The sequence below is a fragment of the Nematolebias whitei genome, chromosome 16 (genome assembly GCF_014905685.2).
Source record: "Nematolebias whitei isolate Nwh7 chromosome 16, NemWhi1, whole genome shotgun sequence".
In the NCBI taxonomy this organism is placed as follows: domain Eukaryota; kingdom Metazoa; phylum Chordata; class Actinopteri; order Cyprinodontiformes; family Rivulidae; genus Nematolebias; species Nematolebias whitei.
The window spans coordinates 683,868-699,538 of NC_056513.1; the positions used below are offsets into that span (position 1 = coordinate 683,868).

The 15,671-nt window shown below is 43.2% G+C and overlaps 1 protein-coding gene across 1 annotated transcript in view; it reads right to left on the reverse strand.

The window, feature by feature from the left end:
• Positions 1–700: 700 nt before the first annotated feature.
• Positions 701–15,671, reverse strand: part of LOC119422994 (glutamate receptor 2) — a gene marked incomplete at its 3' end in the record, with an annotated part of 67,779 nt that continues 52,808 nt past the window's right edge. The window contains exon 16 of the mRNA XM_037690405.1: positions 701–857. Coding sequence (XP_037546333.1) covers positions 701–857 — 157 coding nt within the window. The remainder of the gene's footprint in view (positions 858–15,671) is intronic.

Genomic DNA, 15,671 nt, shown 5'->3' on the forward strand with positions numbered 1-15,671 from the left:
TTATGTTATTAAGAAGGCAGCGGTTCTCATTCTGTTCCTGAGACCAACAAGGGGCCCATCAACAACTGGCATTCACAAAACCTTTTTAGCAATTAGTGACAAACCTATAAATATTGTGTCACAACTTGGATTTTACATCTCTATATTAAGATATTTCAGTGACAGTTATTTAACTAAATGATTTTTTTTCTCGAGTGTTTTTAGGGCTCCACCATTTATCCCAGACAAACAATGAGAGGCGCTGCGATGAAAGCGGTTTGTTTCCAGCCACAGTATCCTGGCTGGCCAGAGCCGATGATGCACAGAGTTTGGACAGATCACTCAAACCCTCCGTCAAAAGCTCTGATGTTGAAGCCATCTGGTCTGAGGTCAGCAAAGCCCGCTTAGACTTAATGATTCTGCACCAAACTAGACCTCAACCAAACGGTGTTCAACACATCAGTGGAAGAAGCAGTACAGAAAACAACACTACCTGCATTCTATCCATAGTGCTCATGAGCAACAGCAACATGCTTTGAAAAAACATTTAGAGGTTTTGTAAAAGGCTTCATCTTCACATTTAAAGAGCTGCTAGTTTTTGTGATTACACGTAGCACTGTCTGTGCTGCTTCTTTACATTTTACATTTAACAGACCATCCCAGTTTACCTTCACCTGTACCTGCTTGAGGTGTGTGTGTTGTTGTTGTTGTGTGTGTGTGTGTGTGTGTGTGTGTGTGTGCGCAGGTGAGTGTGTGTATTAACCTTGCTCTCCCCTCCTCCGCTGCCGCATTCTCCCTTGTCATACCACCACTTGTTTTTGAGTTTGTCCAGCAGCCCCTGCTCGTTCAGCTTTAACACCGCCAGGTTCACCGCATTTCTACATGAACACAGTGGCTGTTAGCAGAACAATCAAATAAATAAATGCACGTGTGTGTACTCATGTTTTATATATGTTTCCTGAATTTTAGAATTCTTGAATTAAAACAGCTGGAATGAATATGTAGATATTTATTCAGCTGCTCCATTGAACTACTTATTGTTTGTCACTGCAGCATGCCATTCTGCTTTAAATTGTTATTTTTTAATGTAAAACAAGAAAGTTTTTCAGAAACCTGTTGGACTATAAAGATTTATAGAGATTAATGTGAAGAGGTAACCAATATACAGCTGTGAATGGAAACCGTCTTATGGTTTCACTAAATTCTAGTCCCACCCTAGCTCACTTTGAGTTGGCTCAGTCCAATGTCACTGGTTCTATCCAGAATGATTAAACAATGTCCAGCCACTGTGGAGATGAGACTTATGAAAAGAAAGCTGTCCAGATGCATTTCTTTTTGATATGTAACCTCTATAGCAGGGAAGGAGCCTGAGCTTGTGCATAAGGTTGAGAGGTACCGACTAGATATAGTTGGGCTCACCTCGAGGCACAGCATGGGCTCTGGAACCAATCTCCTTGAGAGGGGCTAGACTTTATTCCATTCTGGAGTTGCCCATGGTGAGAGACGCTGAGTTGGCGTGGGTCTACTCTTAGCCCCCCGATTTGGTGCCTGTGTGTTGGAGTTTTTCCCGGTAGATGAGAGGGTAGCTTCCCTGCACCTTCCCGTGGGGGGACAGGCTCTGTCTGTTGTTTGTGCCTAAGTGCCAAACTGCAGTTCAGAGTATCTGGCCTTCTTGGCAGGGATGATGGAAGGTACACCAGCTGGGGACTCCCTTTATTCTGCTGGGGGACGTCAATGCCCACATGGATACCAACAGTGTGAACTGGAAGGACGTGATTAGGAGGAACTTCCTCTCTGATCTGAACTTGAGCGGTGTTCTATTGTTGGACTTCTGTTCTAGCCATAGTTTGACGAACATAATTGTGTCCATAAGTGCACTTGGCACCAAAACAGGCAGCTGAGGAGAGGAAAGCAGCACTTTAATAACACTGTGTTCAGTGAAACTGGGGTGCTGTTGATCTCAGCCACTGATGTCGTCAGGAGGTGGAAAGAATACTTCTTGGACCTTCTCAATCCCACCGGCACATCCTCCATGGAGGAAGCCAAGTCAGGGAACTCTGGGGCTGGTCTGTCCATAACCGTGACCAAGGTTGCTGAAGTGATTAAAAAGCTCATCCATCCCGGGCAGGGATGAGATTCCCCCTGATTTCCTTAAGTCTCTGGATGTTGTGGGGCTTTCTTGATTGAAACGCCATTGTAAAATTGCGTGGACATCGAGAGTTTGGGTCGCATTGCCAGTAGTAAGTTGGACCCCTTCAGGGTGGGAGTTGGACTCCATCAGGGCTGCTTGTTGTCACCGATTTTATTCATAACTTTTATGGACAGAATTTTTTGGTGCAGCCAGGGGGCAGACGGAGTCCGATTTGGTGGCTCAGGATTTCTTCTCTGCTCTTTGCAGATAATGTGGTCCTGTTAGTGTCATCGTTGGTGTCATCGGGGATCACGCTATCCTAGAGTTATTCCAATCTGGCTTCAAATCTCTCCATAGCACTGAAACTGCTCTACTGAAGGTTTTTAATGACATTTTCATATCCACAGACGCAAGTGATTCTGTGCTGTTTGTCCTATTGGACCTTACATCTGCTTTTGACACCATCGACCACAAGATCCTCATTTCTAGACTGGAGCAGTGGGTGGGCATCACAGGGTCAGCCCTTAAATGGTTTGGGTCCTACCTCTCTGACAGAACCTTCTGTGTCAATATCAAAGATTTTAGTTCGGCATCGACAGAGCTCCAGTGGGGGGTACCGCAGGGGTCCATCCTCAGTCCCCTTCTCTTTTCTTTATACCTGCTGCCACTAGGTGCTATTTTCTGCAAACACAACATACCCTTTCATTTCTACGCCGATGATTGCCAAATTTACTTCCCCCTGAGGCACAGAGGCACACGCTCTATTCAGCCTCTTCTTGACTGCCTGGCTGACATCTGGGACTGGATGGCTTTAAACTTCTTAAGCTTCAATGAGAAGAAGTCTGAAGTCATGCTGTTCCATCCCAGTGACTCACTCATGAACCATGACATTGACCTTTTCTCTCTAGCCCCGCTAGAGAAACAAAAGGTCACTAATCTGGGGTTGATAATGGACCCATCCTTAAAACTCAACAGTCACATAAACATGATGGTCAAATCCTGTTTTTTTCAGCTGAGACGGCTGTCTAAGCTGAAGCCTATACTCTCCAAAAAGAACCTTGAGCCAGTGATCCACGCCTTCATAACATCTAGGCTTGATTACTGCAATTCACTTCTGTTTGGAATCAGTCAGTACTCCATTGCATGTCTACAACTGGTCCAAAATGCTGCAGCCCGATTTTTAACTGGTACAGGCTATAGAGAGCACATCACACCAGTTTTGGCCTCCCTGCACTGGCTACCCATTCACCTTCGGATCCAATTCAAAATTCTCATGTATGTTTTTAAATCACTGAACAGTTCCGCCCCATCCTATCTCACTGATCTTCTGCAGCCATATGTCCCACCGCGCTCTCTGAGGTCAGCAGACCAGATGCTTCTCTCAGTCCCAGAAACCCGTCGTAAGCTCAGAGGTGACAGGGCTTTCTCTGTTGCAGGCCCACGACTGTGGAATGAGTTGCCACTGAGTGTCCGGCAGGCTCCCACACTCTCAGTCTTTAAGTCTCGCTTGAAGATCCACTTCTATTCTCTTGCCTTTAACATGGTGTGATTTGTTTTAGTCCTGTCTGTACTCTACACTGTTGGCCATTTTAGTTAGCTTCTGTTACTATTTGTATCTGTATTTTTATTTTACGTTTTCCTGTCCGCTGTGCATGTTTGTTTTCTTTTGTACAGCACTTTGGTTGGCCTTGTTGCTGTTTTAAGTGCTCTATAAATAAATTGGTATGGTATGGTACAGTATGGTATGGTATGGTATTGTGATATGATCTTCAGCTTTCACTGGAATGGTTTGAAGCCGAGTGTGAAGTGGCTGGGATGAGTATAAACACTTCCAAATCTGAGGCCATGGTCCTCAGTCAGACAATGGTGGAATTCTCTCTTGAGGTCAAGGGTGAGGTTCTCCCTAAAGTGGAGTTCAATTATCTTGGTGTTTTGTTCATGAGTGAGGGAAGAATGAAGCATGAGATTGACAGACAGATTGGTTTAGTATCTGCAATATATCGGACTCTGTATCAATCCATTTTAGTGAAGAGGGAGCTGAGCTGTAAAGCAAAGCTCTGTTTACCGGTTGGTCTACGTTCTCTCCCTCACCTATGGTCAACAACTCTGGGTAGTGACCGAAAGAATGAGATCATGGATAGAAGTGGTTGAAATGAGTTTTCTTTGCAGGGTAGCTGGAATCTCCCATAGAGATGAGGTGAGAAGTTCAGTTATACGGGAGAGACTCTGAGTAGAACCGCTGTTCCCACACAATGAGGAGCAAGTTGAGGTTGTTTGAGCATCTGGTAAAGTCACACCTTGGGTGCCTCTGTAGGGAGGTGCTTTGGACAAGTACAGCTGGGAGGAAACTCTGGGGAAGACCCAGGACACACTGGAGAGACTATGTCTCTTGGTTGGCCTCAAAACGCTTTGGACTCCTCCCAGACGAGCTGGAAGAAGTGGCTGTGGAAAGAAATGAATGGGCTTCGCTGCTCAAGCTATGGCCCCAGCGACCCGATTTCAGAACAAGTGGAAGATAATGGATGGATGGATCACAATCCTCCTTGAATCACAACTTTATCATAGTGGAATTTGTGCACCTGAATGATCTTAGGAGCTATGCAGCGGGGACCGTTGTGATTGCCCCTGGTAGGGTCTCCCAAGGCAGATTAGTTTTAAGTGACAGGCCAGACAAAGAGTGATTCAGAAGACTTTTATGATCAAAAAGGGACAAGGAACTCAGTGTCCCTTGCCCTAACATGGGCTATCGGGGCCCCACCCTTGGGCAAGGCCTTAGGGAGGGGCTCGTCAACGAGTGCCTGGTGACCGGGTCTCTACCCATGGGGCCCGGTCTGGCTCAGCTCTAAGGAACAACATGGGTTTGCCTTCCTGCGGATCCACCACCAGCAGGAAGAACCATACAAGTTGGGTGCGAGATGCCATGGGAAGTGGCTGAAAGTGGGGACCTTGGCACTCGGACCCTGGCTTACCAAAGCTGGCTTTTGGGACATGGAACATAACCTCTCTGGTGGGGAAGGAGCTGAGCTTGTGCGTGAGGTTGAGAGGTACCAACTAGATATAGTTGTGGTCACCTTGATGCACAGCATGGGCTCTGGAACCAATCTTCTTGAGAGGGGCTGGACTTTGTTCCATTCTGGAGTTGCCCATGGTGAGAGGCAACAGTGTGGGTTTACTTTTAGCTCTCCAACATGGTACCTGTGTGTTGGAGTTTTCCCCGGTAGATGAGTGGGTGGCTTCCCTGCGCCTTCGAGTGCAGGGGCAGGCTCTGACTCTTGTTTGTGCCCACGCTCTGAAAGTCAGTTCAGAGTATCTGGCTTTCTTAAAGTCTTTGGCAGGGGTGCTAGAAGCTGCTCCAGCTGGGGACTGCTTTATTTTGCTGGGGGACTTCAATGCCCACATGGGTAAAGACAGTGTGACCAGGAGGGGTGTGATTAGAAGGAACGGCCTCTCTTATCTGAAACTGAGCAGTGTTCTGTTGTTGGACTTTTGTGCTAGTCATAGTTTGTCCATCACGAACTCCATGTCCAAACTTAAGGGTGTCCATAAGTTCACTTGGCACTAGGATGCCCTAGGTTGTACATCGATGGTTGACTTTGTAGTCGTGTCATCTGATTTACGGCAGTTTGTTTTGGATACTCAGGTGAAGAGAGTAGCTGAGCTGTCAACTTATCACCAACTGGTAGTAAGTTGGATCAGATGGCGGGGGAAAATGCCAGACAGACCCCATAGAGCCAAATGTATAGTGAGGGTGTGCTGGGACCGCCTGGCAGAAGAACCTGTCAAAAAGATCTTAAACTTACAACTCTGGGAGAAATTTAACTGCATCCCAGCTGAGTTGGGTACATTGAGTCAGAGTGGTCCATGTTCCGCGCTTCAATTGTTGATGTAGCTGCCTTGAGCTGTGGACGCAAGGTTGTCAGTGCTTCTCGTGGTGGCCATCCTCAAACTCAGTGGTAGACACCCGTGGTTAGGAAGACTGTCAAGCTGAAGATGGAGTCATATCAGGACTTGTTGGCTGGTGGGGCTCTGAAGGCAGCTGTGGAGTACCGGAGGGCTAAGCAGTCTGCTGCCTTGGCTGTTGCTGGACAAAAGCTCAGATGTGGGAGGAGTTAGGTGAGGTCTTGGATAAAGACTCTTGGTCAGCTCCGAGGAGATTCTGGCAAACCATCAGGTAGCTGAGAAGGGGAAAGCAGCAGTTTACTAACACTGTGTTCAGTGAAGGTGGGGTACTGTTGACCTCAATCAGTGATGTAATCGGGAAGTTGAAGAAATACTTCTCGGACCTTCTAAAGCCCACCGGTATGTCTTCCATGGAGGAAGCTGAGTCAGGGGACATTGGGGTTGGTTCACCACTTCACCACTTGCTCTTGTCAAGGGCAAACACTTTCCCCCTCCTCTACCTCCTCTGCTTTGCATTTACTCTGTCTTGTCTGTGAAACTGCTTCATAGCGTCACTCTACACAGCTTCCGAACCCTAATTTTTGATATGAATCTGGTCAGCTCATCTCTCAATGAAATTGATAAAATTTTCTCGACGAGAAGACAAACTTCAGGTGAGCCGACTTGCCCTAATGACACGCACACAGCTAGATATGTAATTAATTCCTTGGGCGATTGGAAGGTGATGTGTCTATCTCTGCTGTCCATGGAGGATGTTGAAGATGCATATTCATTCAAACCTTTATTTAAACAGATAAATCACGTTGAGCCTCAAAGACTCTTTTACTAGTGAGACCTGTTTAGAAAGAAAAAAGTTGTGAAAGTAACAACATGCGGGATTTGGAAGCATAAAAAAGTCTAACATGCTCTCTCTCAATGGCCAATGAGAGCATGAAATTGAATAATAATATATATATATATATATATATATATATATATATATATATATATATATATATACATATGTATGTGTGTGTGATTTATGATAACAAGTTTCCTGCTTTCAGGTTTCCTGCTTTTTGGAATCGGCTGGTTCCTGGTTTATCAACAAACAAGTAAGTCATCGGCAGCAAATCAGGCCCTGGTCAGGCTGCCTGCTTTATGTAATGGTTTGTTCCATGCCTCGAGCACCCAGACTCAATTGTTTTGTGAATTGAACCGCAAATTAGATGTGATTTGTGAAAAACACAGACCACTTGCAACCCCTAGGATTCGTTGGTAGGATGGATCACATCTTGGGGAAAATTCTCAGGTACGGACCAACGGTGTTTACACTTAATTTGGACATTTGGGATTCGTGAGGACCGGCAAAGACTCAAGGCAGACATGAATCAGTAAAGTTCTGCCTGTTCCCAAAACAAATGTTGTTTATCTGAATCCAGCTCCCCGGCTGGCCTTGACAGGCCACCTTATCTCAATTCACCTGGAAGCCCTGTAAACTTGATGCTCTGCCCCCTACCCTCCCTTCCCACCAAGGAAGTCTGCTGATCTATCAGAGGAACCCAGCTAAATAAACATTGTGTCATCATTTCAGGACTCTTTGATTTTCTCTGGCGCTATCCTAGGTCGACCTCTGCACCCCTCAAGAGTGTTTACGGATCTCACCAGAGGGAACTGATTGATTATACCATTCTTATCAGAACTTCAACAGTGCCTCTGGAGTGTCCTTGGACATGCTCACCGCCCTTGTCGTCTCCCCTCCCCTGCAGAATGTCTGTGTCACTATGTGCCTATGTGTGGGGTGTTTTTGTTCGATCTAGGGCTATCTCTCCTCGGCCAAAGAGTGAGAATTTGGTAGGAATTCTTTTTTGCCTAAATCTTATCTTATACACATGTCACTTTCATACTTTTTGTCTGTCTAAACAGGTAAATGGACTGTACTTATATAGTGCCTTTCTTTCTAAAAAAAAAAGTTAAATCTGGTCCTCTGGACATTCAAAAAACAAAACAAAGCAAAACAAAAACAAAAAAGTAGAAATGTTTCGTCTTTCATCCGAAAGACTTCCTCAGTCTGAGGTGCTGTATTCAGCTCAGTCTTATAAATAGCACCTTCTCAGAGTGGATCAACCAGTTTGCTGCTGACAACCAAAACCAGCTGCCCGCATGATCAAGAAGGACCACCAGCTTAACGATGGATCATTAGCACCCTGATGGCTGTTTGCTATTCACAGGGGGTTGAGTGATACTAGCAATAACAGCATTGTAAGAGGGGGACAGTTGAACATGGAGGCCTCCACCCCTGTTTAATGATGGACGATTTCTTTTCACAAAGATGGCCTCCTTTACTCCTCTCTCAAACCATTGTACCTCTCTATCCAGGATGTGAACATCTTCATCCCTAAAAGAGTGCCCACTGGCCTGGAGATAAGTGTAGACCGCAGAGTCCTGGCCTGATGATGTTGATCTTCTGTGTTGGGCCATCATTTTGGCCAGTGGCTGTTTAGTTTCCCCGATGTAAGACTGATCACAGCCCTCCTGACACTGAACAGCATACACAGTATTACTCTGTTTGTGCTGGGGAACAGGATCATTGGGATGAACTAGTCTTTGCCATAATGTATTTTGGGGTTTAAAAGCCACTGGGACGTTATGTTTAGAAAATAAACGTCTCAGTTTCTCTGATACTCCCTCAACATACGGAATGACCACTGGTCTGGGTTCCTCCTTTTCACCTGATGGCTGACTGGAGTCCTGTTTGGGTTTCTTCTCTGCTTTCAGGAAGGCCCAGTTAGGATATCCACATTGCTCTAGAGCCTGTCTTGTGTGGGATTTCTCCTTCTGCCTGGCTCCTGAGTTAGTGGAGACGCTGTCTGCTCTGTGGTACAGAGTCCTGATGACTCCTAACTTGTGCTCCAAAGGGTTATGGGAGTCAAACTGCAAATACTGGTCTGTGTGGGTGGGTTTGCAGTACACATCAGTTTGCAAATGTCCTCTATCAGAGCCTTTCTATCTTATCGAGATACTCAAAGTGCTTTACACTACAATCTGTGTCCTCATTTACCCATTCATACAGCACTCTACTAAGGTACAAAGCTAATTCAACAAATCATTCTAAAGAGACTAATCAGTGCTTTATCACATTCATACACCGATGGGACACACATCGGAGGCAACGAGGGGTTCAGTCTCTTGACCAGGTACAATTCAGCATGTGGCTGCTGGTGGATTCGAGCCCCCAACTCTTGCATTGGAGGGCAACTGCTCTAACCACTCAGCCACAGCCGTCCAGGTCTCACTTATCAATGTTTCTCCGAGACTCAGTGGGATTTATCTGTCTAAATAAAGGTTGAATGAATGAAAGCTAAAAAGTTGCACGGCAGCAGGGCTCTGGGGATGGATTACATTCACCCTGATTTCCTTAAGGCTCTGGATGTTATCAGGCTGTCTTGGTTGAATCGCCTTTGCAACATAGCATGGACATCAGGAGAAGTGCCACTGGATTGGCAGACTAGGGTGGTGGTTCCCCTTTTCAAAAATGGGGACCGGAAAGTTCACTCCAGTTATAGGGACATAACTCTCCTTAGCCTCCCTGGTAAGGTCTATTAAAGAGTACTGGAGAAGCGAGTCCGATTGTTGGTTGAACCTCAAATCCAGGAAGAACAATGCAGGTTCCTTTGCAGATTTGCTAAGGGGGTGATAGAAGTTTGAGTCTCCAGTTTACATGTTTTGTGAACCTGGAAAAGATTTGTGACCATGTTACCTGTGACATTCTATGGGTATGTAAGAGAGTATGGGGTGCCAGGGCTGCTTTTAAAGGCTATCATGTCCGTGTATAACCAAAGCAAGAGCTGTGGGCAAATCCTTGGCACAAAGTCAAGCTTGTTCTTGGTACGAGTTGGACACCACCAACACTATGTTCATGGACAGTATGTTAAGTTGCAGCCATGGAGAGGAGGGTTAAGAAAGTTAAAGAGGAGTTGATACAAACAGATAATCCTAAAGTTTTAAGCTGTTTCATAAAATGTGTATTGCTTGGGGTATGATGTAAAAATGCTAGACTATTGCCACTCAGACAGGCTCTGAGTGTTGTGTGTACCTATGTGTTGAATGGCAGTTCAGAGTATCTGGCCTTCTTGGAGTCCTTGGCGGGGGTGCTGGAAGGTGTGCCAGCTGGGAACTCCTTTATTCTGCTGGGGGACTTCAATGCCCATGTGAGTTAAATGACAGTGTGAACTGGAGGGGGATGATTGGGAGGAACGGCCGCTCTGATCTGAAACCGAGTGATGTTCTGTTGTTAGACTTCTGTGCTAGTCATAGTTTGTCCAGCACAAACACCATGTTCCAGGGATGGATGAGATTCACCCTGATTTCCTTAAGGCTCTGGATGTGGTGGGGCTGTCTTGGTTGACACGCCTTTGTAACATTGCGTGGACATCAGGGACAGTGCCACTGGAGTGGCAGACTGGGGTGGTGGTTCCCCTATTCAAAAAGGGGGGCCAGAGGGTGTGTTCTAATTATAAGGGCATCACTCTTGTTAGCCTCCCTGGTAAGGTCTATTCAGGGGTACTGGAGAAGCAAGTCCAATCACTGGTCAAACCTCAGATCCAGGAGGAATAATGCAGGTTCCGTCTTGGCCATGGAACACTGGATCAGCTCTTTACCCTTACTAAAGTCCTAAAGGGGCCATGGGAGTTTGCCCATCTAGTTTACATGTGTTTTGTGGACTTGGAGAAGACTTTTGACCATGTTCCTCAAGGTACACTGTGGGAGGTGCTCTGTGATTATGGGATAGGGGGCCCGTTGCTTTGGGCTGTTCAGTCCCTGTACAACCGGTGCAAGGGTTTGCTTCCCATTGCCAGTAGTAAGTTAGACCCCTACAGGGTTGGAGTTGGACTCCGCCAGGGCTGCCCATTGTCACCAATTCTATTCATAACTTTTATGGACAGTATTACTTGGTGCAGCCTGGGGGCAGATGGAGTCTGGTTCGGTGGCCTCAGGATTCCTTCTCTGCTATTTACAGATGATGTGGTTCTGCAGGCATCATCATGCTGGGATCTTCAGCTGTCATTGGTGTGGTTCACAGCAGAGTGTGAAATGGCTGGGATGAGAATCAGCACCTCCAAATCTGAGGTCATGGTCCTCAGTTAGAAAAGGGTGGATTGCTCTCTTCAGGTCGAGGATGATGTTCTGCCGCAAGTGGAAGAGTTCAAGTATCTCAGTGTTTTGTTCATGAGTAAGGGAAGAATGGAACATGAGATTGACAGACAGATTGGTGCAGCATTTGCAGTATTGCAGACTCTGTGTTGGTCCATTGTGGTCAAAAGGGAGCTGAGCTGTAAGGCGAAGATTTCTGTTTACCGATCAGTCTACGTTCTTACCCTGACCTATGGCCACAAACTCCGAGTAGTGACTGAAAGAATGAGATTGCGAATACAGGCGGTTGAAATGAGTTTCCTCCACAGGGTAGCTGGACTCTCCCTTAGAGATAGGGTGAGAAGTTCAGTTATCTGGGAGAGACTCAGAGTAGAACCTCTGCTCCTCCACATGGATAGGAGCCAGTTGAGGTGGTTCAGGCATCTGGTAAGGATGCCCCTTGGGCACCTCCCTAGGGAGGTTCTTCAGGCATGTCCAACTAGGAAGATACACTGGAGAAGACACAGGGCATTCTGGAGAGACTATTTCTCTTGGTTGGCCTCGGAATGCCTTGGAATAATCCCAGATGCGCTGGGAGAGGTGGTTGTGGAAAGAGAAGCCTGGGCCTCCCTGCTCAAGCTGATGCCTCCGCGACCCGACTTCGGAACAAACAAAAGATAATGGCTGGATGGATGGATATTGTCATACAAAACATTAACTGAATATATCTAAAACTGGTTGAGGTATAGCTGTTGTAGCTTCTGTGTTTGCTATGGTCAGTTGGCTGTGGTTGCCATATTGATAAAGGTTGACTCCAAACTTTAATGATGGTCCTTATGAAAACAAAACAATTCTAAGTGGTCAAAGCTCACACAAACTGAGCTAAATAACAGATAGAACATAAATAAGCTTCTCCTTAAAAACATAAATTAAGTTGATAATTCATTTCTTTTTTAGCAACTTTAAATTATTTAGGATCTACTTTGTATGAATTTATGTGACATGTATTAACTACAAAAACAAAAATTGGAAGAAAACATTTTACTATTTAATAAGTTTGGAATAATACTCATGGTTTTACCCACCTTGTCAGATAACTGACATATTTTTATTGTGATTTTGGCGCAGCTGCATTGCAACAGGAAGTGACAACAAATGGGAACTCCTTAGCCTTTCTTCACACAAATGACTCTTTTTTGTATCTGATAGTTAAAACAATCAAAAGAAATATCAAATTCTTTGCTACTGTCTGTGTTGTTAGCATTCTAGCAATGCTCTGTTTACATGCAGGCATTCCTCTTGGTTAATGTGCATGCATATCTCACAACAGTTCAAATAGGCTGTACTACTACAACTGATTATTTATTGGAGTCAACGCAATTCAAGATGGCCACCAAACATGATCAACCTTAGGTTTTATAAGAATGCCTACCTCAGTAAGTTTTCCAGAGATTTAGTTAAAACTTGTGCTAGTAGTTGCTGAATCATTCATAACACATACTTGAAGCATTAACAGATCGTGAAAGAATACACAAGAGATTGCAATATTGGAAAAAATTGAACATCTTCAACGATTACCTAAAACCTAAAAATGGCTACCACTCCATTATTTCTCAATGATCTGATGTTATTCTGAAACTGACAGAGAAGCTGGTGGGTGGTTTGCAGCACACTTTTGGACCCTGCTTATGAAGTGATCCATGTGCCTACTCATCTTGACCACCACGAGGGAGCCTTCATGTAAGAGACATGCAGTAGTTGGACTGAACTGGCCATTTTAGATTTTATAATCAGGACCAGTTGGCCTTGGGTCAGCCCATCTGGGTTGGTCCGGTTCATTTACAATTGATTAATGTGTGTTGCTAAGCATTCATAAAGAGTAGTTCATTTCATTAAGTGCGAGTATTCATCAGTTCTGAGTCTGGTACAGGTCATATTTTGAAGAATGGGCAGTGGTATTCCGCCACTGTGATAAATATTTCCAGGTCTAAAAACCAGGTGTACTTTCCCAAATCTGTCCTTAATTTTCAAAAATGCGGGTGCGGCTGCCTAGATGGATACAAAATGAGCTGAGGTTGGTATGATATGGGCAGAGGCATACGTAGGCATATGTTGCTGGAGTATCTGAGAAACATTTTTTTCCCAAACATGACATCCCAGTGCATTTCAAACCCAACCCTCTTAGACAAAGGCTGTTCCATCCTATGGACAACCCCCCCCCCCCCCCCCCCCCACCACCACCACCACCCCACCCCCAAATCACAATCTGAGTGGTGTGGTGTAATTCAATGCAGTAAGGAATATGAACTTATATTGGATAAATTAAACCACATCTTCACAAATGCATGGTTCAACACAGGAGAGGCAGCTCTTCATAATAAAACTAAGCTGTGCACCCTGTCTTTATCTGGAATCAGTCATTTCAGGATCAAAATGTTCACATTGTGGACAGAGAGGACAGATGGGTTTTTGGGGGCGGGGGGGGGGGGGGGATTAATGTCAAACAAAAAAAAAATCAACTTTAAACAGAAGAGGAGGTTTCCAATTTCAATAGTCAATAAATAACAATGTGGCATAAAGCCTGTTTCCCAGCCTTTTCACTCTAGGTCTCTCCTGTAAGCCAGGCATTATAACCCTGTTTAGTGAGGGGCGTGCAATTTTAATCTCGTCTGCATGGGAATCTATGACGTTATGAATCTATATGAATCTATGTGAATCTATGAATCTATGTGAATCTATGAATCAATGAATCTATGTGAATCTATTAATCTATGTGAATCTATGAACCTATGTGAATCTATGTGAATTTATGAATCTATGTGACTATGAATCATTGTGAATCTATGAATCTATGTGAATTTATGAATCTATGTGAATTTATTAATCTATTTGACTATGAAACTGTGCATCTATGAATATATGAATCTATGTGAATCTATGAATCTATATGACTATGGATCTATGTGAATCTATGATTTTATGTGAATTTGTGTGAATCTATTAAGCTATTAATCTATATGAATCTATAACTATGAGAATTTATGAATCTATGATTATGGGAATCTATAAATCTATGTGAATCTATGAATCTACAAATCTATGTGAATCTATGAATCTGCAAATCTATGTGAATCTATGAATCTATGTGAATATATGAATCTATGACTGAATCTATGACTATGTGAATCTTTGAATCTATGACTATGTGAATCTATGAATTTGTGAATCTATGAATCTATGAATCTGAATATATGTGAATCTATGAATTTATGTGAATCTATGAATCTATCTATGTGAATCTATGAGAATCTATAAATCTATGAATATATGTGAATCTATGAATCTATGTAAATATATAAATCTAAGTGAATCTATGATCTATGTGCATCTATTAATGTATTTGAATCTATGAATCTACAAATCTATGTGAATCTATGAATCTATGTGAATATATGACTCTATGAAATGATGAATATATGTGAATCTTTGAATCTATAACTATGTGAATCTATGAATTTATGTGAATCTATGAATCTGAATATACATGAATCTATGAATTTATGTGAATCTATATGAATCTATGTGAATCTATGAATCTATGAGAATCTATAAATATATGTGAATCTATGAATCTATGTAAATATATAAATCTAAGTGAATCTATGATCTATGTGAATCTATTAATGTATGTGAATCTATGTGAAACTCTGAATCTATGAATCTATGTGAATCTATAAATTTTCTAAATTATGGAATTAGCTGCTGCTGAAAGTCAGGCAGGCCACATCAATCTCTGGTTTTAAAACTCATTTAAAAACACTTTTTTTTTAATTGGCTTTTAATCTGGAGTGAGCTAGAATCTGTATCTTAATGTTGTCTTCTTTTACTTGTGATGTTCTGATATATGATATATATATATATATATATATAGTTGTTTTGTTGTTTTATTGTTGTTTTTTTCTTTATTTTTATTTTTGTACAGCACTTCGGACAGCTGATATGTTGTATTTTAAGTGCTTTAGAAATAAATTGGTATGGTATAAATCTATGGCTCTATGTGAATCTATGAATCTGTGAATCTATATGCATCCTGAAAACTCCTGTGCAGTTTAAAAACTGAACATTCTTCAGACTTTTTGAATTGAGAAAGAAAGCTCCCATATGAGAAGCAAAATGTCTTCAAAATAGAAGTCCATTTTTTTGTGCTTTCTTTGTGTTTTATTCTTTTTTCTTTTTCAGATTAAGCTTGTCATGGATGACTGGGAATCTAGCCCTGCATACTGCTGGAGGCATGCACCAGCTCCCCTGTGACCTGGACAGGAAACAACGAGTAAAGAAAATTAATGGATGGATGCGTGAGTTTGGTTCTGTCTGCTGGTTTGTCTTCTTAAACTACATCAATGTGTAAAAGCTCTCAGGCACATTTCATTCTTTATATTTTCCTTATAGAATTAGTTGTTTTGGATTTTTTGAGTAGTCTTAAGCAAGAGTCCTCTAGGGTTTCTGAAGCTCTTGCAAAGTTTTTCTCATATATATGTGTATATATATT